Source organism: Chroicocephalus ridibundus, chromosome 1, assembly GCF_963924245.1.
Source record: "Chroicocephalus ridibundus chromosome 1, bChrRid1.1, whole genome shotgun sequence".
NCBI lineage: Eukaryota > Metazoa > Chordata > Aves > Charadriiformes > Laridae > Chroicocephalus > Chroicocephalus ridibundus.
In genome coordinates, this window is record NC_086284.1 from 97,738,633 (window position 1) to 97,764,234 (window position 25,602).

At 37.2% G+C, this 25,602-nt stretch overlaps 1 protein-coding gene across 13 annotated transcripts in view; it reads left to right on the forward strand.

The window, feature by feature from the left end:
* KDM6A (lysine demethylase 6A) overlaps positions 1-25,602 on the forward strand; it is a 161,073-nt gene that overhangs the window by 124,128 nt on the left and 11,343 nt on the right. For all 13 annotated transcript variants that reach the window (XR_010072296.1, XM_063344335.1, XM_063344349.1 and 10 more), the window contains 8 exons: positions 14,280-14,409; positions 15,925-16,030; positions 16,737-16,942; positions 19,413-19,477; positions 19,579-19,653; positions 21,517-21,665; positions 22,684-22,798; positions 24,896-25,083. Coding sequence is in view for 12 of the 13 variants with exons in the window: in XM_063344335.1 (XP_063200405.1) it covers positions 14,280-14,409; positions 15,925-16,030; positions 16,737-16,942; positions 19,413-19,477; positions 19,579-19,653; positions 21,517-21,665; positions 22,684-22,798; positions 24,896-25,083 (1,034 nt within the window). In the remaining variant the exon portion in view is untranslated. The remainder of the gene's footprint in view (positions 1-14,279; positions 14,410-15,924; positions 16,031-16,736; positions 16,943-19,412; positions 19,478-19,578; positions 19,654-21,516; positions 21,666-22,683; positions 22,799-24,895; positions 25,084-25,602) is intronic.

A 25,602-nucleotide genomic window follows, 5' to 3' on the forward strand; every position in this document is an offset into this window, starting at 1 on the left:
TTTGTACACTCCTCATTTCCTTTTAAAAACCTTTAGATTGTTCTATGAAACTCTGGCTACTCTAGCGAATATAGTTAAAAAGTCTGTTTTAAAACTGTAAAAAAGTTTTTGACCATTGCATCTAATGGTGACATCAATATGTTTTTATTTCTAGTACTTTTATATGATTGTTTTCTTATAGAAGAAAGACTTCTGCAATAGGGACCTGATATCAGTACATGACAGATAAATTTATGGCTTCAAAACACGTATCCTTTCCATGGGGGTTTAAGGCTTAATTTCTATAAGGAGCTTTGATACAGCTCCTACAAAAGGAAAACCAGTTGTTTGGATTTTTTTTCTTTTACTCGTTAGCTAGTTGTCTTCTATAGACGTAGTTATTGGTACAATACAAGCACTTCTTAGGTAGGACACAACAGCATCAATGTAGGTGTTGGAAATTATGAATGTTAAAAAAAATTAAAAATCAATCATGTTCCATGCTGGTATTAAATTTTTTTTTTTTTTTTCCTTAATACAAATAAGTCATGCAAATTTGGTCTGTCATTACAAATCAGTGTTCTCGTTGCAAAACTGATAAATAGTCACAGAATGGTTGAGTTGGGAGGTCCAGGAAGTGACCTCCGGAGATCATCTAATCCAACGTCCCAGCTCACAGCAGGGTCGAGTAGAGCAGGTTGCTCATGACCATGTCCAGCCAGGTTTTGAATACTTCCAAGGATGGAGACTTCACAACCTGCCTGGACAAGCTGTTTCAGTGTTTGGTCACCTCTAAAATAAAAACATTTGTTTTCTTATGTACCAGTGCATGGGGTTATTCTTCCCCTGGTGCAGGACTTGGCATTTTCCTTTGCTGAAATTCATAAGATTCCTGTTGGCCCATTTCTCCTGCCTGTTGGTGTTGCTCTTGAGTGGTCACACAGCCATATGGTGTATCAGCTTGTTGTTCCAGTCCTGTACCAGTCCTGTACCAGAGATGCCTCTTTTGATAGTGGTGGTTTCAGTACCTATAGCTCAAGTATAGGAGCTGTTCGTGTGGTGGATAGTGCTTTAAATATGCAGTCTTTCAGCTAGTTTTAAGTCTGTCACATTACAGCATAGATAGTTTTGACTCTTCAGAGGTCTAAGTCTGGGTTCGTCTTATATTCCAGTTGATTAGCAGGTATGTTACTGTCACTTTTTGTCTTTAGTTAGTAAGCTTGAATCATTTTAGATCAGATGCATAACGGATTAAGGCGAAAAGTGAGGCCAGACGCTGGGAAACCTGGTAATAATTGCAGTGTGATTGTGCAAATTGCATGGTGTTTTCCCTGGTGTCTTCATTGCTAGTAATACAGGATGGAATGGAGTGTGGAAGGCTAGGTTGTAGAAGTTTCAGATAATGGTTCTTAGCAGTGACTTCTGGCAAAGATGTTTGTCCTAGGTCTGTCTTACTAAAAAGCACTGTAGCAGAAACACCAGGCTCCAAGCCTTGACGTTTCTGTGTGCTTCTTAGGTATTTATTTCTCATCTCAGTGTCATTAAATCACCAAAAATGGCAGGTAAACTCTTCCTTCTTCACAAAGAAAAAGAAATGGTGTGACACTCGTGCAGCTGTCAGAGGGTAGGAACCTCCATTGTAAAGAGTGCTGGGATTTGATGGTTATATCCAGCAAGCACATTTACAGAGTCTCTCAAATCCAGCTCTTCCATTAGATACAGGCTCTAACAATGAAAAGGATAATTTCATAGACTCCCCTGCATCAAGGAAAGATGCATTTGCCACAGTAATAATAATTTTTTTCCTAAGACAGTGATTATTCTGCAGCTTTCTGAGACTTTCCTCCCCCCACACCACTTAACAAGCCCTATATTTAGACAGCCTGCACAATAGCAGAGCTCTGCATGTAGTGTTGCTCTTATTATTGCACTGTGCTGTGTCATCATTGAACAGATTTTATCATCAGAATGAAATCCTTAGGTATCTTAAAGTATTGTAGGAGTTTTTCATGGATAATGTTACAAGTGCCCACACTTAAAATATATGTAATGACAATGGAAAAGCATTTCAGTGGCTGGCTTAATTTTCCATTAAAGCTGGCAGAAATACTTGGAATTTTGTCTTTATTTAGAAGGGTAAAGGTTCCTTTATGAAGCTTTGGAGTATATAGGTACTTTGGTGTAGCTATGGGGCATGAATATGCTGCCAGGCGTAAGTATGATGTGTTAATTACATAGACAGGTTTGAGAGGTTCAGTCACCTCTCCTCAGAAGTAGACAGCTTTATGTTGTTATATGCTGAAACTTTATCTACATGGGAAAGCTAGTTAACTGTAAACTCTGTGCGTACTGTTTGCAACTCCGGCATTAATGAACCATGTTATCAGTCTTAATATACATTAAACAAAGATAATTTATTCCATTGAAAGTGGAGCAAACTCCACTAGACATGGTTTAGACAAAGCTTTTCCAAAGTAATTAATTATCCTTCAAAGGTAGGGTGAGCTCATGTTTACATGTGCTCACAGGGAGCCTGTAAGATGGTAGTTGGCTTTGCAAATTCACACTTCACTAATGTGATTATTGCTCACAGCCTTCCCTGTGTAGGCGATCTCAAAGTCCGCAGATTTTCTTGGTAGTTTTTGGAGAAATTTGCCTTCTTTCTCAAAATAATTTTATTTGAAATCCAAACTTGCTGAGAAATTGAAATTGCCATTTAGGGCGCTGTAATTTCTGTATCCGTGTCTTAATAGTTGTTGCCATTTGTGAAAAAGTTACATAAGATGCCTTTAAAGTCCACAGAAGTCCCTTGAATCATAAGCACATGGTTACTGAATGCTTTGGTTTGTACTCTAACTGCTATTTTCCATACTTAACTGTGTTTACAGTTGTTTTAATTGAAATGTTACCTGTACTATTCTGGTGTCAGAATGCTTGTTGGAATTTTTACCATCTCAATGTATTTTACTCCAAAATATTTTACTTGGGATTATGTAGCAAATGTGGTGCTTTTGAGCATTACTTTTTAATGTTAAAAGTGATAAAAGTATGTTTATATACGTCTTTCACTGCACCCACATAAATCAGTTAAATGCAAAAAAGCTGCATCTGTTACTGAAAGTTACTAGTTTCTACTGTACTGGGATTTGATGACTAATACTGATCATGGTATAGCTGTCCATAGGTATCTGTTAGAAAGATAAATTTTCTAGAAGAGAGGAAAAAACCTGAAGGGAGCTTATTTTATCATCTTTCAAATAATAAGCCTTATATTGTAATGTTCATTTTCAAGTGAAATTTCTATACTTATTACATTCATAAAAATGAAGAGTTTAACAGCTTTTTTTTAATTGGGACCATGTATGTGTTCTTGCTAGTAGAGTATAAAAATAGCTTTTATGATGTCTGGTGTTAGGATGAGTGCATTGCAAATACACATAAAAGAAATTGTGGTAGACTTAAAGTTCTTTCTTGAAGTTTAGCTGATCTATGTCTTCCAAACTTGCTTAGCAGAAGTTTGCATGCGGCTTCGTTGGAGAGTAATGGGAAGTGTATTCCTCTGTGTTGCATTTTGATTGTTTCAGTATGCTGTTCATCAAGTTCTTAAGTGAGGTCTGCAGTAAAGGGAAGTACAAAGGTATTTTTCTGTCTGTTTTTTCTGCTTTAAAAACTGTGGCTTTGTTATACCAAAACAAATTTTAAAAGCTTTGTTGTGAGTGACACAGAAGGATCTAAGCACACGCAAACTAAGCACACGCAGGGGCAGGCAGGTGCAAGGCTGCTCCTCCTGTGCTGGGAGCTGGAGAGCGGATGGTGCAGAGGTTCCGGGGTGTAGCTCTCGCCCAGGCTCATGGGCCAACAGGGGGCCTTGCAGCGAGTCACGGGCACGGCTGAGCGCTGCTTGGTGCTGACTGCGGAGTTCCTAGCAGCACCTTGTCTAAGGAGTCCTGCCTGCCAAGGGCTATTGACAGACTCAAGTCAAACTTGTGAATTTAGTGCAGAAGGGCCAAGTTTTAACCAAGGCCAGCACCTATAGATCTTTGCTGACCTGCATGTCACATTTACTTTTCGCTTGGTCAGGTACTGCCACTGTGCTTTCTTTAACTTACTCACGGGGATGACACCATGTTCTGCTTTAAATTGTATGTAAAAGCTTCTAACAGCATTCAGGGATCCTAATTAGGAAATATTGGCCCTTAAAAAAGTACTTGCTAATGCGGTGATCGAGTCTCTTGTCTTTTTCTACAGTGTTTCGCTTGGGTTCGTATAGTTGTTATTTTTTCCCAGGGTCACATAATCATCATTTTTCAAGGGAGGTAACGTAATACTTTGCCCCCTGTAGTTTGCAGACAGCTCAAGAAGTGTTAGATGTGCCTTTTACCTTCTTTCTTAGTGAGTAGAGATTGAGAGCTCCCTCTTCAGCCTGTCTGCGCCTTAATTCAACAAGGCAGAGGAAGCTGGGTAATAAAGATGAGCAATGGTAAAAGTGGAGGAAAGACTTGGGTTTTTTACCAACTTGGAGGTCAAGAAATGCTTCAGTCCGGGCTCTGACTACTTTCACAAAGTTTAGAGACGGGATATCTCCTACTCAAACTGTACTTACTGTAAAGTGTCTGCATATGTCTTCTAAGCGTCCTAAGAGATTCTGAGAAATTTTGTGGGACTGTCAACAAGGTTACAATTGCAACTATATTAGGGTAAGCCAGAAGTGTAAAGGCAGAAAGACAATTTTCGACATGTGAAAATTCTGTTGTGCTCATTATTACTGTTCCTGACCTGTGCTAGGGCTGGTCACCTGTTAAGGAAAAGGTCTTGTCTACATGAGTTTTTTTGTACTAATAGAAATAATAACTCTATATAATATGACTACTTTATAATATATTAGTAAGGTTTTTTCCTGCCACCCTTTTTACATGTGTAAATTTGAGGACAAGGCTATCCAAGCCATATATTAACTAGCTCATTAGCCCTTGCTTTGTTTTAAAATGTGTTGAGGTTGAAGGTGTGCATGCATGCACATGACAGCTCAGGAACAGAGCTCTGCGAAGAACATCCTTGTTAGTGATGCTGTGTGCATGACTGACATGCACAAAAATGTTGGGGAAAAATGTCTAGAGGGGAGAATATTGAAAGATACTCTGCTGAAAACCCTGCTTATGTGCAAAATAAGTCAACCTTTAATACATAGTAGAATAGAACATGTTTATATACTAATATATCAGATACTGCGCACTTCAATACTGCATGTTAACTTCCATTTTAACACAGTGCAAGATAATGCAAAAACAAAGCATTGAAAGTACTTCCCATAGTACGGATCACGTTTGGGTGCTATCTCTGCAAATGGTATCTTGAGGTACAAAAGTGGATTTATGTCAAAAAATGTTGATCTTTAGGATTGCTGTAAAAATTGCAGAAAAGCTATCCACAATAGAAAACTGAAAAGAATTATTATTAAAAACAAACAAAAGCCCAAACACCTGCTAGAATAAACTTCATGCACAGGGAGAGGGGAGTTGTCCTGTAGTATTAGCTTTTATATATTGGAGCGACACTGGTTTGGGCCTTAAATGTACTAATATTTGCCAGTTGTTACATACGTACCCTTATTTCATATGACGTGTTCGGAAAGATGTTTTGGCTGCACCTCTAATGTGGACAACTATATTCTATTGTCTTCTGGCATAATCTTCTTGCTATCTGTCAATGCTTGATACAGTCTGTTGCCATATTGTCCTGGTGGTATCCTCTAGGGAAAAAAAAAGACATTTTGGCAGGTATGAACAGGTGTATGTAACTTGCTTTTTTTATATTTGGAGCTCTAGATTAATCATTTTTATTTTCCTCCTCATCATTCTGCATTTGGCTCTGTTTACTATAAGCTTGCTTCAAAACCAGAGTGTTTATGTTACATGTAAATCACATTGAAATTCCTCAGAAGTCTAACTGTTAAATAATCTTTTTTTCAAATGCTTACAGGTTTAAAAAAAAAAAAAGTCTTGTCTAAGAGAAGCCATTTTTTACGTCTTTTAGATTCCTATGGGTTTACTTGTGCTTAGAGCACCAAAGATCTGAAATTATTAGCAGTTTGGAATTAAGTAATGCACGAGAGTTGATTCACAACGATACTGTAATTGACCTACTACAGGATAGTGAACTACAATATAATGAAGTTCCTCATCTCACAGGAGGGATTTTATCGGGAAGCAATATGGTAATACTAACCACCAAAACCTGACATGCTTGTTAATGTTGCTAGGATTTTGCTTGTTGCTTAAGAAAGGAATATCAGAGGTACAGAAGTTTGGTGTTTTTTAAGATAAAAGAAAAAATAGAAAAGGGGTTCAGAAATCATGCATTACAATAAAGTAAAAATGGAAGTAGTCAGGCAAAAATAAATGCTGGGGGATTGTAATTTTGCTTTATGTAAACAAGAGTCGACTTAATAAAAGCTGCTCAAGTGAAGCCGTTGGGTGAAAGAAGTTTTGTATCATAAAATGCAAAACACATGCCAAATAGAAAATTCTATTTGATTCTTTTTTTTGTTATATGTGAATAGATTGTCTGGTCTGTAGAACAGACTTGGTAAATGTTTTGGTTTGCCAAAGACTAAAGTGAGCGCTTAAGTAGGGCAAGATCATTGCAAAGGCTGAAAAGTTTCTTTATATCCTTCTTCCTTGGTGAGAATGTTGAGGAAATATTTAACAGAGACCTGTTCTATTCATGCGGTGAAATGAGGTTGTTCAAGGAGGCTGAGAAGGGGTCAAACAGAAGGTGCTGGCATAGCAATTGATAATTCTACAAGGAGCTTCCCTTGAAGGGCTAGACAATGTTCATTGAAAAGCTACAAGGAATTTAGAAATGCAGTAGCTGAGCTATTGACTAAATATGCAAATCTCATTAAAATGCTGTTCTGGAGAACAGTAGGGTAACAAATATGCTCATCTTGTTAAACTGCTGTTGGACTTTACGGCTGAAAGAGAATTGAGGAGGTGATTCTGGGAAGTGTAAGTGTGACTTGGTTAGTCTTCCCTACCAATAAAACTGATTACAACAGTAAATTTTAAGGTGGTTATAAAACAACTAAATTCTTATGTTTGGTAAACTGTCTACATAGTAAACTGAATTTCTTTAAGCCTCTGAGCAAAATAACAGATAAAAGGAGTGTGCTATTAAATTAATTATCCTTCCTTAGATTCCTGGAGAAAATCCCCTGTTGAGGTCATTAAAAAAAACCAAACAAACCTCAAGTAATTCTGAGCATAAGTGAAAACCATGTGATTAAAGGAAGAAAATATGTGACGAATAGCTGCTCCAGGTTTGTTACTAGAGAAGCCAATTGTTAATATGTGGGTAAAAAAAGAAGAGTCTGCTGCTTTGTCTCGTTGTGTATCAGGTCTCCTTACAAAGGCTGTTATCAAAAGCTCTTTTCTGTACTCTTAGAAATGTAAGTATCTTCTCCCTGTGAGCAATCCTACTGAAAGGAGAATTAATGAAACATTATCACTAGAATTGAGATTTAACACTCATGCTGTTTATTTCTACTTAAGTGAAACCAGCTGATTTCTAGCTCTGTTTCAACTGGTGCATCTAATTAACATCCTGGAGGAGTGAAGTTAAAAATCCAGTATCCGTCACAGTTAAGAGGGTCCATCACTTGCCCTTTCTAAAACGGACGTGAGGTCAAGTCCTTCCTTTAAGCAGTGTAGAGAAGTCCCTGAGTTGACTTGATTTGTTTCTCATGAAAAAATAACTAAGCTATTTCTTATTTCTTCTATGATTATTTTTTTAAAGCTTGTTCACAGCCTTGAAAGAACAGGCAAAGCTCCAAACAAAACTTCTGTTTGATAATGAATTAGAGAAGTCTGTGCAAGAGGTCCTCAAACAATTCTAAAGAGAGACCATCTGCATATCTGGGCAGCTTCATGTCAGCTGAAAGTTGCTGTTGCCATTTTTATGTTGATATACGGAGAGACTAATTTGAAAAATCTAAGGAATTTCTGAACTTGAAAGCTTTACCAATTTGTCTTAATTGGGGAAGGCAAAGGAGAGGTATAGGCTTGATGGTAATGCGTATTGAAAGGGGCTAACATGCCTTTTTATAGTTCTTTTTGCTTGGGGCGCAAAGAGGAAAAGTAGAGAACAATCCATTGACAAAAGAAAGTGACAGGAGACCAGGAGAGATCAGCTGCCTTTCAAGGGATCTTGTAAAATGGTGGAAGTATAGGACAGCAAATGGAAGTTGGTCTGGGTTAAACAGTCTGGAAAAAGGGTCTGATGAATGGTCAAAATGTACACAAGCGTAGGAAGTAAGCTTCATGAAGACGAGTGGAAAAAGCGATGCAGAGGTTAAATGATCAGACATCTCCTTGCTCAGTGGGCTCTGTGTTGAAGCCTGAGGCAGATCTTTGTGAAGGTGCTGCTCCTTGGCAATTAAGCCTGCTTTGTGAAGTCAATTAGTGAATCACTGGTTTGGGAACTCGGCAATCAAGAGGCAAAGAGCCTAAATCTATTTGAGGGGAAGTACTTTGAGGAGAAAGGAGCTGGATTAAGTTTGTGTTTTGTTCTTAGAAACAAAACCAACAAAAGCAATTCTTGTTTTATTGGGAGGTTTCTTTGTCTGTAAGCAAAGAACTTTTTTGGCTTGAAGGCAATATTGTTCAATTGCTCTCACATTACTTCTGGCAAGTCAACTTCACCATAGCAAAATTTTTAAGACTAAAATTTGAAATATTGTGATTTCACAAGCTAAACCCTGCTTAGAGTAATATATTCTGTTTTGTTTCAAAAGGCAAATGCAGAGATGGGAAGCAGAATTATCTGGGAATAAAACGCCACAGGAAAGATGTATAGTTTAGGGCAAAGGCAAGCGTATGAAAAAGTTCAGTTCCACTTGTTGTTACAGTGCTTTTCTTCCATAAGTCATTAATGTGATTCTGTTTGTCTTACAGCCTAAGAACATGGTGATTAGCAAATGAAATAGGAAAGAAAGATGTAAAAGTCATTTAGAAAAGAAAAGGAACATTACTTCTTACATAACATATAATTAACCTATGAAATTCACTGCCAACCTGTACTATTGAGGTCAAAACCAGAACAGAATTCAAAAATTATTAGAAATACATTTACATAATGAGAAAATCCACAATTCTATTGTAAGATTTTTTTTGTAGGTTTAAAAAGAAAGATCTCTGGGAGTATTGCCAGCTAGTACCTGGTTGTGAAAGGCTGGGGTAAGGAATTGCATGATAAACAGGTTGTATAATTATCTGGCATTACTTGCATTTAAGTGTAATGTAAGCTTGACTTCTTTATAATTCCCCTCTGAGAGCGCATCTCTCTCTACTGTCTACAGCAGGAGCTTGGGTAGCTGAGCCTCGGAGAGACCAAGTTAGGCATTGTGAGTAACCGACTCCTCCTCGGGGTGACGGGTCTTGACAGCCATTTTTCTGCGTTTTTGTAATACCTTGGAGTATGAAAGCAATTAATTGTATCCGTTAATTGTTAAGAAAGGCTGGGTATTTCTGTTTTGAATCGGGACTGGGTCAAGTAAATACAGTACATCACAGTGCTTCAGCCGAGTTCTTCTGCAGGCACGTTTTCAAAATGTTTAGTTCATTCTTCTTTGTAGATTAATTAATTCTGGTAGATTTGAGGTAAAGTATCACATAAATCCACAGTTCCTTATATTCTTGTTAAATGTGATTTTTATTTGGGGAAGAGAGTGTATTAATTTTGTTCTTCAGAATGACTGTAATCTCTTGAGCGGTAAAACTTTGTTAATTCTCAAGCAGCTAATCCTCAAATAACAATTCACTTAAACAGACTGACTTCGCAACAAAAATAACTGCTTAAGTGCAAATGATTGTGACTTACTCTGTTTTGGCTTGTAAAGCATACCTAAAATCCAAATGTGTAGATAACTGGAAATTGCTTGGGAACTCTTCATTATCATCAAACAGTTCCAATCTCCCAATTAAAAACAAAACGGGAAAATATTTTTAAAAGTACTGAAGCTAAGAGTTCTAGAAAACTCTGAAAGGACGTTTGGAAGAGGGAAATGATAGCCAAGAATGAAAAAGAAGAAACTCAAGAACCAGTCATGCTTAACCACTACACAGAGCTATTAGAATAGTCAGTAGAGGCAAGAGAGTTCAGTAAATATTTTTGTTCTGTGCTTGGGAAAAAGGCAGATACGATGTTCACATCACGGGATGCACGATAACACACTCTCTGTTTTCATAGTAATCAAGGAGAAGGCTAAACAGTAGTTAAATTCGGTATTTTTAAGTCAGAGGCCTGTATAACGTACATCCATGAGCTCAGGCCAGAGAATTGTTGTTTATCACTCATGCGGATTTTATTTTTTTTATAATTCTTGGAAAACTGAAGAAGTTCCAGAGGAGGATTTGAAAACCACTATGGAACTGCTTTCTGAGAAGTAAACATAATCCTCTCAGTCTGACATGAGGCTCAAGTAAAATAATAAAATTATCGAGGTGATAAATTTAATAAATGTAAAGGATAGTAATGAATGATAATGATATCTGGTTTTTGGAAAATAAGTTTTATCATGTTAACTTTAATATTATTGACGTAGTTGAGAGTTTGTGTAATAAAATAGAGTTAAAGTTAATACAGCTGCATAACACAGTTGGCTTTAAGCTTGCATGATAACTTTTTTTAATCAACTAGGATGATGCAATGTCAATACAGTGCCTGTGAAGTGTATAGCAACTACCTGATATGTTTCATGTAATTGTAAATGTTTCAGTGATTTTTGCCTTGGATCAGATTTTGGTCCTGTTTTATTTGGTTTTTGATAGTGACGTAGGGCTCTGGCAGGCAAGTCTCTAAGGCTAGAGCAGCTGAAGTCCATCTTTCCACGGGGCAGGGACACCCCAGCTGCGTTACAAGCTACTTGTTGTCCATGCAGTGAAAAGAGTAAACTCTAGGGAAGAAGTCTGGTAGGTGGATGAAGGCATCATCTCAGGTGGAGCCCTCAGTCTCCATTTGTCAAGAAATCCCTAGATAATATTAAACTGTTGTGTTAATACTTGCTAAAAGCAGAGACTGGGCAGTGAGCGCTGTATAATGAAGAGGAGAGTGACTGTTGTGACACAAACTGGGTCACACCTCTGCTTATGGTTAACTGTGTGTTTTGGTACAGCCAGAGGGGAAGTTGTTCTCTAAGACTGAAGGCTGTAAGCTGTTTTCAGAAGATGTGTGAATGTATTGTAGAAAGCAGTGAAATGTGTGAATCTGATGATGTACTTAAGAGATCCCTTAAGTACATGAGATTCAGGCACCTGTGTTAACCGTAGAGGTCGGTGTCACTCATAAGCATGCCAGTTTGAGTTTGGTCCTCAGGGTAAAGCAGTTGCATTAGTTGTTGTTGCTTTTACCCATCAAGTAAATTCCAGTGGACCGAGAGCTGCAGCTTTCACTCAGGACAACGCTGCACATCAGTGTGCACCTCTGTCCTTACCTTTCTGAGCCTGACAGCTGCTCCTGCCTTCTCTTCCTGCTCTGCGGGAATGAAAGATGTTCTCCCGACTGCACAGTCTATGAAAAAACTAATTCTCTCTGGAAAGTCAATTTAAATGAACGAAGCCTGTCCTTTTCTTCATTCCTCCATCATGGCATTTTAGGTGACTGTTTGGGCATCCAGTTTCTTTTCAGGGCCTAAATGAGTCTTGTGTTTTCTTGCGCATTGCCTCTATTGCCTCTTTCAGCCAGTGTGAAATACGCTCACCAAAAATACACTCTTGAAACAAATGCATGTGAGATTTTCCTTATGGTTGTTGTGGTCAAAATGGTCTTTCGCTTTCCTTGCACTGGCCACCGTTGTCTCTTTCCAGAGGTGGAGAGGCCAGCAGTGGATTCTCACACTGCTTCATTTCAGGTGCTGGTAGCAAATCTTTTTAGTACTTCTGTGGTGATTTTTATAATATCTGTTGCTCTGTTTTGCACACTATCAATTATAGTGTTATTCTTTAGTAGCTCTCTTGTACTGTTATTAATAATAAATTCTTCTGATTCGTGGACAGAAGAAAAATGATGGAGTGAAACTGGTCTGTTAAAGAAAACTTTAAATACTCTGCCCGTCTGTTTCCTGTGCCACTTGAATTAGCCACCATTTTCCTGTCTCAGCTTTGCTTTTCTTTGGCCCTTTTTCCTCTCCTGAAATTTCCACACAGGGTTTTAGTAATTTAATAGGAAACTGTGGCATACATTTGGTGGGATCAGCTTCAAGTGCTGGGTTTATGAGATAATCACTGTTCATCTGATCTTTTCCTCTGTAGTGTCTGCTTTATTCTGTATCTCCTTTGCCTTTTCAGACCTGTAATTCTAAGAGTACAGGAGGTTCTACTTTCTCTATTGTCCCCCTTCCCTGAAGACCCCACGAACCCTGGCTTTGCTGAGCTTTTGCTGTGTTATCTTGTTGTGACTACAGTAGCTTGAGTTACGCTAGTTCTGAGCAATATCCTTTTTTTCTTCAGGTTCAGTCTTTCTCGTCTTTCTTGCCTCAGAAATTGCCTGAGAACTGTTTATCACTTCAAACTGAATTTTGTCATGGTTATCTTTGATTTTTTAATAGTATGCATTTGCTTTTCTTCGTTTTATTTTTCAGTTCAGTAATGCAAAAATTATAGCTTATTCTAATACCTGCTATTCAGGTGATAGTTTCACTTTTTATAGGTGGACTGAATCTGATTCATGCAACCATGGTTGATAAATTTCTTTGGGTGATGGTGATTTTTATATTGCCGTATTTTTTTGTCTGGGGGCAGTTAGGGTCTTTGCAAGAACTACATCAGACATGAAGCATTGGTCAGTGAAGTTTTTGCCAAGTTGGATGATGCCTAATCAAAGCTTCCACATTGCTCTTTCAGTTTCTTTGAAGTTGCAATCTATTATGGCATTAGACTCACCTAAGCACAAGCAATAAGCTGCGTTTGGTATTTTGACAGGCGTGCTTTGGAGACAGTTGTTAAATGTGTCTCCGTCTGTATTGCTCTGATCTTCTGTCAGAGGGGAGCAATGTATAAGTTAGAAAGCTGATTTATGTTCTGAACTGAACGACTGACTTGTTTGTTGTGATGAGCACCAGTTTCTCAGGATGCTCTTCTTTGCTGCAGCCTGGGGTAGGGGAGGTGTTTGCTTTTTTTCTTTAGTGTTTTTCATAACAGTCAGTCTGATGTCATCTCAAGCCCCAAGTTCATCTTGCTCGTGGTTTGTGGTAGCTTGATTTGAAGCAGTGCTCTCACATGCCAACTTCCAGCTCTATGATGCTTCTCAGTGCAAGTGTCACAGTTTCTGTGTTTTAGAGACAAACTCTATTGCTAGGAGTTTCATCTAATATGTCAGATGTGTTTTCTGATGAAGACTGTTGTTACTAGAACAAATCTTTTAACGTATGAGTTCTATGAAGATACATGACTAAATTACGCATTAGAAATATCCCATTTTGTGGGCTGTTGAGAGGTGGTAACGAGCTAGTGAATCAAGAGGGGTTACTTTCCCGGTGATAGTGACTTGAAATTGAATATAGACTAAGCTCAGAATGCAAGTTTTCCCGGTTGTTCACACACACGTACAGTGGATTATCCACATCTGGAAATCTCCAGAGAAAGGCGGCAAATACAACAAGCCAGGTTCTCATTCAAGTACACCTTCGGGTGTTGACACAGCAACTCGCTCAGGGTAGGTCCTTTTCTCTGTTGCTCAAACAAATGGATTATGCAGCAGTGGCTCCTTCTGGCTTCACAATGTGTAAATCGGAGAGGGATAGGTGATTGTTCAATTTAGCGTCATTAGTGTAGTTCTGTGTGGTTTCTGTGAGTCAGCATTTTTTTGGCTGAGGCATTGTCACTTTCTGACTTCGTGCTCTGCCACAGTGCTATGCACATGCACAGCATTACCGGACTGTGTTATTTCAGCTGCTGTGAATTGATCATCCACCAGCCAATGCCAACCTAACAAGGTTCTTCTCTATTTCTAGTTGAAACCTGCTTTCTCTGTTAAATTTTGTCAAGTGAGTCGTACTTGCTTTTATTTAAAATGACTGTGTTTTCACCTAATAGCAGTGATGTTGCAGATTTGTCAGGCAAAATGGGAATTATTTTGAATATTATCAAATTATACACTGAGAATCCTTGATTGAAATATATGAGCTTTATTTGTATCTTGAGTTACGGTTTCTCCTTATACATCATTGTTTTCCAGAAGAGATGACACTAGTATATACGTATCATCTTAGTCAAGTATTGACAGAGGCAGCTCTTCTTTCCTTTCAGGAATCTGGGTAAAAATGGCTTATCTAACAGTAGTATTCTATTGGATAAATGCCCACCTCCACGACCACCGCCTCCACCGTACCCTCCCTTGCCAAAGGACAAGCTGAATCCACCTACACCTAGTATTTATGTAAGTAAATCTAATGGCAGAAGTATACTGCTGACTGCCCCTTGTATTTGTTTGTATATCTGAATTACATAATGTAATTATTTTAAAGATGCCCTATTCACAGCTGAATTCTAATTACAGTGCTCTCCCAACTAGCGTATAAGCAGGAAAAATGCTAACCTTAAAGAAAATTTTGAGACTTAGTTTGACTCTTAAAATATTTGTAAATTAAGAACTTCAGGAAACAAGAGGAAAAACAGCTTCAGAACTGTTTTGTTGATTTTTTTTAATACTCAAAATATTGGCAGAATAGGCAAAACAGTTCATTAGATATAATGTACAGTATTTCAAATATGTGCGTACATTATTTGCAAGTGACAGTTTAGGAATAAAAGAGCAAGTAATTTAACTAAACTCTCCTAACAGTATGCTTCAAAATACATTAAAGAAAAAATAATTTAAAGTTGAGGTGATGTTAAGAACAAAATGTCATTAGGAAAAGGCAGACTTTAGTTGCGTAGTATTTTCTTGTGCAACAGTTAAAACTTCTGTTCTGAAAATAAAGTTTCATAATAACTTTAGAAGAGTTTGAGCTAACTTCCTTAGTGATAGAAGAATAAATTACAGGATGTCAATTTCCTGGATAACTGAAGAATAAATTCTAGTATGTCCATACAGCTGGTGTGAAAACCTCAAGTCAGCTTTGATTAGGGCAACTTGGGGACCAGAAGCAGTTGGCACTTTGGTGTGATACTACACAAGCAGTCTGCCCAAGAATTAGGTTAAGTTGGGAGCAATGGAGCTTCCAAGTGTTGGATCTGAATTAATCTACCTTGTTAAAAGTCTGTCACAGCTTTGTTGAGTCTGTACAAAGCTAGTAAGTCACCATGTTGCAACATACTGTGTAGATGTGCCAGCGTGGGTCCCAATATTTGGGAACTCTGTATTGTGTTTTGTTTATTGAAAGAGATGTCTTCAGCTTTTTAAAAGACTCAAAACAATAAAAAAAGAAAAAGGGGAAAAAAAAGATGGGGGAGACTATAGCATAAAATTGAGGTCATAGGTGCACAAAAGCATAAGAAAATCCAATCAACCTTTCTGGTTAACATGAGATATACTGTGAGAGTAGTCTTTTTAATTATACTGTTTCTTGTATACATTATCTATAGAATTAGCTTTTTGACTTCTGTAAAGAAAGTTAGTATATTATCTTGCTCTTCAGAGAATTCTGTAGATTTAGAGAATGTACAAGGCTACTGTCAGATAAAGAAATAAACTGCAGGAAACCCGAGTTGCAAAAGCTGAAACAACCTGGGAATAATTCATGCCAAGAAATAAATTACAGTAACAAATTGATTTCAGGAGTGAACCTAGGTTTTAACATGGAGAGGGTTGTATGATGTAGCTATTCATTCCCAAATGGAGAACATTCCTGTCTTCTTTCTGATGTTTCTCTTCTTTTAAATTTCTTTTTTATTTTACAAATAATAAGTCTTAAGTTCATCTGACATTTAATATTCTGTTATAATTTTACAGTTGGAAAATAAAAGAGATGCTTTCTTTCCACCTTTACATCAATTTTGTACAAATCCAAACAACCCTGTTACTGTAATACGTGGCCTTGCTGGAGCGCTTAAATTAGGTGGGTTTACTTTCTATGTTGTTTTTTTACTTTGGAAAAAAAAGTATGTGTTTTTTAAAAAGAAGCCTCTCAGTTCTTAAAAGTGGATATTTTATTGTTGGAAATATTGTGTATTCCAAGTAATTAGGGTAATGTGTAATTTCTCAGTTTGCTACTGTTTCTGATCTGTCATCTCAAAAAAACCCCAAAAAATCCAGCAGATTTGAGCACAGAGAGGAGCTGAGCTGTGGATATGGAAGCTTACAGATAGACTTTTTTCCTGTGAAAACTATGGCTATGTGTCTTAGTGCTTAGATTTAATGATCTATAATCTGACCGTGTACGGTATTTTGAACTCTGTAGATAGGAATTGGCAGTAGGATATGCTTTATGTGATGGAAGTGCATTCATAAAACAATAGTCTGAAAAAATACTTTATTGTGTGCAGATTTGTTTACACAAGTCATGTAAAATGCTTCTTGGAATACAGTCCGTATGGTAGCTGCCAAGTTTTTTCTAAGCTTCTACTGTTGTGTGCAGAAAAGCCTCCTGAGTGTTAATCATGAGTGTTAATTTTTAACCTACAGGTGTGCTGTGTTATGAAGGCTAAAGGGGCTAAAAAGCTTTAGTTTAAACCTTGAGATGACTTTAGTATTAATGTCGTCTTTTCTTGAAAATTTTTATTATTTTTTAAATGTCATTTATGAATTTTATTCCTATTTATTAGATCTAGGACTCTTCTCTACTAAGACATTGGTAGAAGCAAATAATGAACACATAGTAGAAGTGAGGACACAACTACTGCAGCCAGCAGATGAAAACTGGGACCCCACTGGAACAAAGAAAATCTGGCGTTGCGAAAGCAGTAGATCTCATACAACAATTGCTAAGTATGCACAGTACCAAGCCTCCTCATTCCAGGAGTCTTTAAGGGTAAGCCTGTTGTTATTATTAAGATACAATTTACAAACTGTATACTAACTCTGGAACCAATTAGTAACAGCTATTAGAAACAAATGGAAGCTGTTAAGGAAAAGGAGACGTTTCCATTAGCATGAAGAGTGCAGGTAGATTTACAGAATATGTTTTCAATAGAGGGTCAAATACTATATAGGGTGTTCCTCACAAATGCTTAATGAAAAACTTAATTTTGTTAATGTAAAACTAGCTATTACATACTTTCAGAGCTTGTTAGCTCAAGCTTTCATATAATAATGTCAAAATTCATATAAAAATATTTATAGTTTAAGATGCTGGGTTTTTTTAACTTGTATTGCTTCTAGTTTCGCATACTCTTTGAAATCAGATTTCTTTGTTCTTCATAGTATCCTGAGTTAATTTGGATGTGGTTTATTAGAAGTTAACACTTGTACTTGTCTTTCAGCACAAAGGTTTAAAATATTGAAATAACTTTTTTTTTCCAGAAAAGTGGCTGATGCTTTCCATATTTGTTATTGTTGGGCTATGAACATAACAGTTGCCATTTAGTTTAGAAGTTGTTAAACATATGTGACAGAATGAAATGTTTGAAATGTTATTTTATTTGTATTACTTTTCAATATTTTTGCTGAAGTAGTGACCATATCCTTGGAAGTGGCTATGGGCACTCCTCCGAGGCTTATGTTACCTGCTGTTATAAAAAGATTAGGCTAAGGTGGAACAAAGACAAAAATACATTCTTGACCATTTGTTAATTAGAAAATAGGGCAAACATCAACGTGAGGTATTGACTATTACAGTTTTCACTGCCATTACATAGAAACAGCAATGGTTTCAGTAAGAAAGGAAAGAGAAATTCTAAATTTAAATTTCGCACATGAGAGGAAAGGATTAGAAATGAAAAAATGAATCAGTAGTTGAAGAATAGAGAAGGGAAAGTAGTCAAAATGTTTTGAGCGAGAGCGATACAGGTTGAGGAAAAGAAACAGGAATGCCATTGGGAAGTGGGGAGCACTGAAGTCATCAAGAACTTGCCACATAGATGTGATTTTTTTATTTTATTTTATTTTTATTTTTTTTCCTCTGCAGTGGTAATAAATTTCAGTAGGATATCAACTGAAGTTTACTGGTGCCCCTTGAACAATGCACCAGCATTGTATTCTTGTACATCATTCCAGAGGAGCTAGAGAACATTACACACACAATGTTCTAGTGAAGTACACGTTCAATAATGTGCATAACTGATCACATACCAGCTTGTCAGCAGGAAAGCCTCAGCTTTGGTTTTGCACCAAGAAGTGAACTGTGGGATTTTCTGATTATTTTTTTCTCTGTTACAAATTGGTGGTAAAAATGTAATATATAAAACAATTTTCAGAATGATGATTTTCATTTTCCCCTTGGAAATCAAAAAGACATTGTTTTAAGTGTACATGTGTTCTTTACCTAACACTGCTTTGACCTGTCCTTAGGTGACTTTTCAGTGTTCAAATGAAAGCTTTATTGTCTATTTCTACAGATGCAATCCTCTTGGTTTGCCCTACGTGATCTTTTTTTTTATGCCTCTGACAACTATTACATTGCTTTTCTAACATGTCTTGCAGTATTTGATAAATCCATCATCACTAGATTCCTTTTTGTTTCTCTTTGTCCTTCGTTCAAAGGATGAATAAGACTTTCTCAGGTACATAGGGCACTTTGAGATTTAACAGCAATCCCATTCAAAGCCAGAGATCTTTGGGTAGCCTCCAGGCAGTTCTTTCCTCCTTTTTGTCATATTCTTTTTCCTTCTACATCCGTACACTTGCCAAAAAAGAAGTCTTTAGAATAGACTTTTGAGGCCACTTTGCTAAAAAGATCAAATTACATCATTTAATATTTTTTAGATTTTTTTCCACTAGTCATGGTCCTAGCTACTGCAGTGCTAAAATAGCATATGGCTATGAAAAATTCAAAAGATTTTATATAATGGATTTTATAAAATTAATTTTATAAATACTAGTCATCCTATTTTCATATCAAGAGACCTGCCTGACTTCGAAGGAAGGTAAATATTCTAGTCTAAAAACGTTAACAGTATTCCTTAAGACTGGATTCCAGTCCACCTGCATAATGAAGCAAACCGACATGCTCATTTGCAACCATAATGTAGGCTAGCAGAAATGTTTACAGTGTAGACATTTTCTATTGTCCTGGCCTGAGCTTCACTGAATTTGTAGTCATAAAGAATTTTTTTGCAGTGGCTTTGGACTAAAGTTTATTTATTTTTAAAACAATTTTCATAACAGTAACATTCACATAAAATCTTAGATATAGATACTTTAAAGATTATACCAGCATCTTGAAATAAATGTACTTATGTCTGTGAACCTGTTACCATTTTATACCTATAATTTTATATAGATTATTACTTCTGTGTTTATTTATGTATATATAAAAACATTTCCACAATTGCATTTTATAGGAGGAAAATGAGAAGAAGAGTCACCACAAGGACCACTCAGACAATGAATCCACATCTTCTGATAAGTAAGTGTGGTATAACTGTGATAATTCGGTAGCTGGTTTTATGTGGTTTTACACATCATTCCTATTTCCACATTCACCTATTGTATTTTTTATATTTGCAGCTCTGGGAGGAGGAGAAGAGGACCTTTTAAAACAATCAAGTTTGGGACCAACATTGACCTGTCAGATGACAAAAAGTAAGTCGATTACAGTTTCTCCAGCTCACAGTGGTATTCTACAGTATGATACCCCTGGAAAACTAACGCAGTCTTCTCAGACATCAGTCAGTCTGTTGATAAACCCAATTCCAGTTGCAAACCCCATTTCCACAACTAAGTTGTTACCTTTAGTCTTTTAACTGTTGTTAAGAGTCCGTCTCACCCTAAAATCTCTTTTCAAGCTTCTATTTCTAGGGTCTTTTATTTTTCCAGAAATGAACTTAAGCATCCATCAGAGACTTCTTGGTTGTCCTCCTTCTAATACATTCACTTTGTTTCGTTCTGAGGATTTAAATTGTTTGCTTACAGCTTTAATTACTTCTGACAATACCAAGTTTTCAGTCTTTGCACAGAAATTGAAAGATTAAAGGATTTTTCTTTTTTATTTCTCTGGATTTTTGTTACTTGGTTTTTTGTTTCCTTTTGTTCCTGCTGTCATCCTTTCTGTTTCCACTTTTCCATAGCTCTTGCTTCTCTGTCCAGGAGCAGGGTTTGAAATATGTGGTAAAGACAGATCAGTGCTTATCTGTGGATAAGCCACGATACCTCTGCCAGAAACACCAAAAAAAAAAAACATTGTGTAATAATAATAAATTGTATATTGTTTAGATTACATATCTTCCTGTGAGTAGATGAAGGTAGCTCAGAAAAACATCAGAAAGTATTAGAAATACTCTGAAAGCAAACTTTTTTGTGTCCAGTAATAATTTTTTGTTTGATTACATCTCTAGCTCGTATATATTTACATAAAAGATCCAGCATGTTTAGGCTGTCAGTCCCACCAGCTGCGGCACAAAAATTCTGATCTCTTTCAATGATTAGAGCAGAAGAAAAGGTTGTGGTGTTTGAAACTGGAGAGTAAAGCCTGCTTAAGATGCTGAGGTCTTCTATGGTATAGTCACTGAAAGATCAATGCGTGTATATATGCGTGTGATTAGAGATTGTTTTAAATTTTTCATACTGATGCTATTTTTTTCTAAAGAAAATTACATCTGTAGATACAAAATTGTTGCTAATAAACTAGCACCCAGAGCAAATCATTGGGAGAGAGACTTTAAATGAACCTAAGCATAACTAACCTGGGGCTCATAGGGAATTGGATTTTGATACTTTAAATAGTTCTTGTAGGATCCCAGGCAGATGCATGATCTTCTGATCTGCAGTCGCAGCTTTTGCTAAAAACTATCTTTCCGCTCAACTAGCCTGTCAGGTTTGTGTTTATATTTGGAAATATTTTAAAATTAAGAGTAACACAGATACCTGGGTGACATTAGAGCTCCAAACTTAAGTTCTGATATTTTTGTGTTTGAAGATCTGTGTTTTTCTTAATGCAAGTATTCAGTTCCGTAGCACAAGCATGTAGTTAACTTCATTCTTGGTGACAGCAATTGTATGCACAGGCTAGGGTGTGTTTAGACACTCTTCTTGACATATGTTGTAGCACAATATCGTTTGGCTCTTGAAAGCATGGTTAACAGTTTCTTGACTGGCCTAGAGAGGGAGGAGAGCACAGCTCTTATTTCACTTGGAAAAGATGTACACCAAGGTGCAAGCAGAATTTTCTAGCAGTATAGCAGCAGACTGGCTAACTGCAAGAGTGAGTCCAGTCACCCTGGCTTTTAGCTCACCCTTAAATGAAATTGTCATTTAAATTTCTGTAACTGTCAAGTAAAGGTATTGCATTATCTTGGCTTCCATCTTAAGAAAAGTGAAGTTATGTAGAAGTAGGCTGTCTGCTCTTTTATCTCCTGTGCTAACAATTTTTTGAAAATGTTTATATTTCTCAAACTTTTCTAAGAGTCTTAGGGATTCACAGTTTGTCGATTTGCTATTTTGCTGCAGGTGGAAGTTGCAACTCCATGAACTGACAAAACTTCCTGCTTTTGTACGTGTGGTATCAGCAGGAAATCTTCTAAGCCATGTTGGTCATACCATCCTGGGCATGAACACAGTGCAGTTGTACATGAAGGTTCCAGGAAGCAGAACACCAGGTGAGTATAATCTCTTTGCATGAAAAAAATCAGGGTCTACTGCTGTGGTATTGATGTAACTGCACTGCAGATTTTCCATATCTTACAGCATGCCTAAGCGTGATAAAATTGTATATATTCAGTATTTTTTTAATTTCTTGTTTAACTGAACTCTGCATGTACGGAGTACTAAATTACTTTATAGTGGAAATTTCCGGATTTCTGCAGTGCTAGGTAATTACCATACTAACCTCGTGCATGAAATACTGGATTCTTTAAAGGAAAAAAGGCAACGGATTTATATACTTGGACAGTATTTGTATTTTGCATGCCCTGAAAGTTTTTATAGGCTTCCAAAGTAGGTCTTGTGCAATCATAGAAATCAGTGTACTTTCACTTTTTAGATTCTTTATTGTCTTGGGATAGGACTCAACCCTCCATAATGAATAGTGCTGTGTTAGAGCACTGGACTGAGACTTGAGGGATCTGGACTAAATTTCAGGGTCTGTTTTTTCTGAAGTACAACTTTAGATAATTCCATTAGGGATTATGGCTCAGTTTTCCAGCTGTCAAAAGAAGATAAAATACTGGCATTTCTACATTGATTTTGAAAGCTCTTTGTGACAGATTTTCTTACTACTTGTCTTACTCAGTGCCTGAAGTCGTGAAGTCTTGCTCCTGACTGGGACTGTCAAGAGCTAGCATAAAACACAAAATCTAAGCTTTAGCATCCTGAAGCATTCGTTTCTACAAAAAGGGAACTGCTGAAGTACTGGTCAGATTTGCAAGATTGGTAGTTCCAGCTTTTTATTTTCCACAAACTAACAAAAGCGGAATTCTCTTGTCACTGGGAGCTCAAGTGCATTTCTTAACACTGTGAAGCACCTAAGTAGTGTGTAGAAGTGTCATATAAAAATATGTACAAATACTTAAACTATGATGTAGGGTTTTTTAGTACTTGTAACTTTGCGTTTTCATAGCATTATTTTGATAGGTCAGCCTTACATGAAGTGTGTTTATTTTTTCTCTTAAATTTCAGGTCATCAAGAAAATAACAACTTTTGTTCCGTAAATATAAATATTGGTCCAGGTGACTGTGAATGGTTTGTTGTCCCTGAAAGCTATTGGGGTGTCATGAACGACTTCTGTGAAAAGTAAGCTGGGCGTGCTGTTTTTCTCTGTTTTTATCAAGTTCTCTGTGCCTTTCTCAGACCTAAGGGGGGAAATTACCGAGGGTGCTGTAAGAGGACATTATTTTTCCAGTTTTCCATGCAGTCAGAAAAGTCTTTTAAAATAAGTCAAAATGCAAAATCTAGAATTTATACAAAATATGGTATTTGTACAATGTATAGAAACTTGGATTGTCTTGCTTTCAAAAATTAACATTTGGGTCCATTATTTGTTTTTTTTTTCGAACACAGGAATGAAGTATATACAAGTGAGAGATTGGTAGTAGCTAATGCTCGCCTAGGTTCAAGATTCCAATTTATACTACATTAAGATGGAATAAGAAGTTTAGTATAAGCATAGACTGTCTGCTAGCAATGTGTATTGTGTGGCATCAATCCAGTTTTTGTAGCATAACATTTCCACATCAGAAAATCCATCTTAGTCCTTGCTGTTAATCTAGGCACTCTATCATGCATGTTAAAGCTGCCTCTACTGTTACCAAATGGTGATGCTTTTATAATGGTGTCATGACTTTCTAGAGCTATTGCAGTGGACTGCTGGAACAAAGTTGGGGGTGAGGGCGTTGGGGTTTTGTTTTGGTTTGTTGGTGTTGGGTTTGGTTTTTTTTAGGAGTGATGGACTAAAGTATCTTCCTGGTGATGTATGCTATTAATCTTTATTATGATTAATGTACATGTTGTACACAAGCAAGTACAGAGTCATTGGTATTTTGGCATGGTTTCTTGCTGCATCTAGAGGGAGAGCTCGGACCCCAGGAGGTGTCATGGCATGCTTTGCATACACTTAAATGTTTGTAGCTTGCTGGAAAAGTTGAGGTGCTCTGACCGTTGGGGAAATACTTGGCCAGCTTTAAGACTGGGGTTTCTGTGTTGTGCCTTGTGTTGAGTGGATGCTTTAAAAACAAGCAGAACATGCCCATGCACCACCACACCTCACTACACACACACCCACAACCCCCCGTCTCCCCACCCCCCCAAAAAAAAAAAGGAGGAGCAATTGTCTCCCCTAATCATGTTAGCATTCAGGCGGTAGCCTCTGAAACTGATCTTAAGGAAGAGATTTTTCTTCTTAGCTTTCCCAGTTAAAACTGGACTAAACTCTTGACTTTTCTTCAGAACTTTTCCAGAGCTCTTCAGATTCATCTCTGTACTCTGTATTTTCTGGCTGTCTACTGACCACTGTTCATATTTCATCCACCTTTACAAAGATTAGCCATCTCAAAATTGTAATTGTACTCATGCAGTTGCAGTGTCTCTGATGACAACATGCCTTTTACCCCCATGACACTGTCCTCCTGAGGGTGACAGAGAAACTAAGATCTTGATAACCTCATAAAATGTCTAGAGTGCCTGATGGAGGCACTGAATTGTCCTTGAAAACAGTGAATTGCGAATGATGTGTCATGGTGCAGTATAAAAACAGTATAAAATCAGGATAAGGATGGGAAAGAAGTGTGTATTTTGCATAACCATAGTGGAAGAGTTCGTGCTTAGGAAATCCATATGGACGTGTTTTTTCATGCTTCTCAGGAGGGTCGACATGTCGTGGCTGAACATAGCATAGACCTGTGGATCACGGTTGAGATGGTGCCAACAGGTTGCTTGTTGGACAAGCTTCACGTGCATAAGCTGCCAGTACGAGTACATGGTTGGCATTGTTCAAAACAGAAAGCGTTCTTAAGAGCTGGTGTGGTCTGTGTATAAAATCAGTTCCTGGTTAAAAAAGCAGCATTCAGCACCAGTCTCACACTAGATCTGACCAAGCGTTAATAAAATGCCACAGCATTAATAAAATACTGGGAAATTTGAAGGTAAATAGAAAATAACTGGAAGCCATAAACTGGCTTCACATGGGCAGCCAGATGGTCAAGTGTTTTAATGTATTGCAGCCTGTGAACTGTGGAATTAGGATCAGGAATTTTACAGAGTAGTCCTCCTGGGTCACTGATGAGATGCAGAAAGCATTTATCACAGTGATCAGTTTTCACAGGTAATTTAATTGAAGTATCAACCACTAATAGCAGATAAATGCTGAAGACTTTATTTTTCCTATTGTTTCAGGAATAACATGAATTTCCTAATGGGATCTTGGTGGCCAAACTTGGAAGATTTGTATGAAGCCAATGTCCCAGTTTATAGGTTTATTCAAAGACCAGGGGATTTGGTGTGGATAAACGCTGGCACTGTTCATTGGGTTCAGGCTATTGGTTGGTGCAACAACATTGCGTGGAATGTTGGCCCTCTTACAGGTATGGTTGAGTACTGCCTGTGCTGAATTACGTAATTCGGTAACGTTGTACTACATTTGCAACAGAAACTGCCATTTCTTACTAATTTACCATGCTTTACTAGATTAAAAAAAAAAATTACTGTATTTTAAAACATTGTGTTGAAGCTTTAAGTAATTCCATTGGTAAGAGGAAGAGAAAGCAGCAAAAATGCAGTCTTTGCACTTGTTCATTTAATGGACTTGTAAACATTACGATTGTGTAGCAAACAATAGCAGAATAAACTATTTAGATTAATTCATACACTCTGTCTTGTAGGCAGGCCATTTCTTAACTTTTTTCCCCAACCTTTTTTCTACCCAGCAGACTGCTCTATAGCTTGCATATGACTTAAGGACTTGTCCAATCTAACTTTCTCAGGGCGACAGATACCTAATCGCTTTTCAGTGAAAGCATCGGGAAATGCAAACAGTTGTAAAATTTTGTTCATAAAGTGAATATTTTTTTCCAGACCTTCTGCTCTAAAAGTCTTTAGTTTTG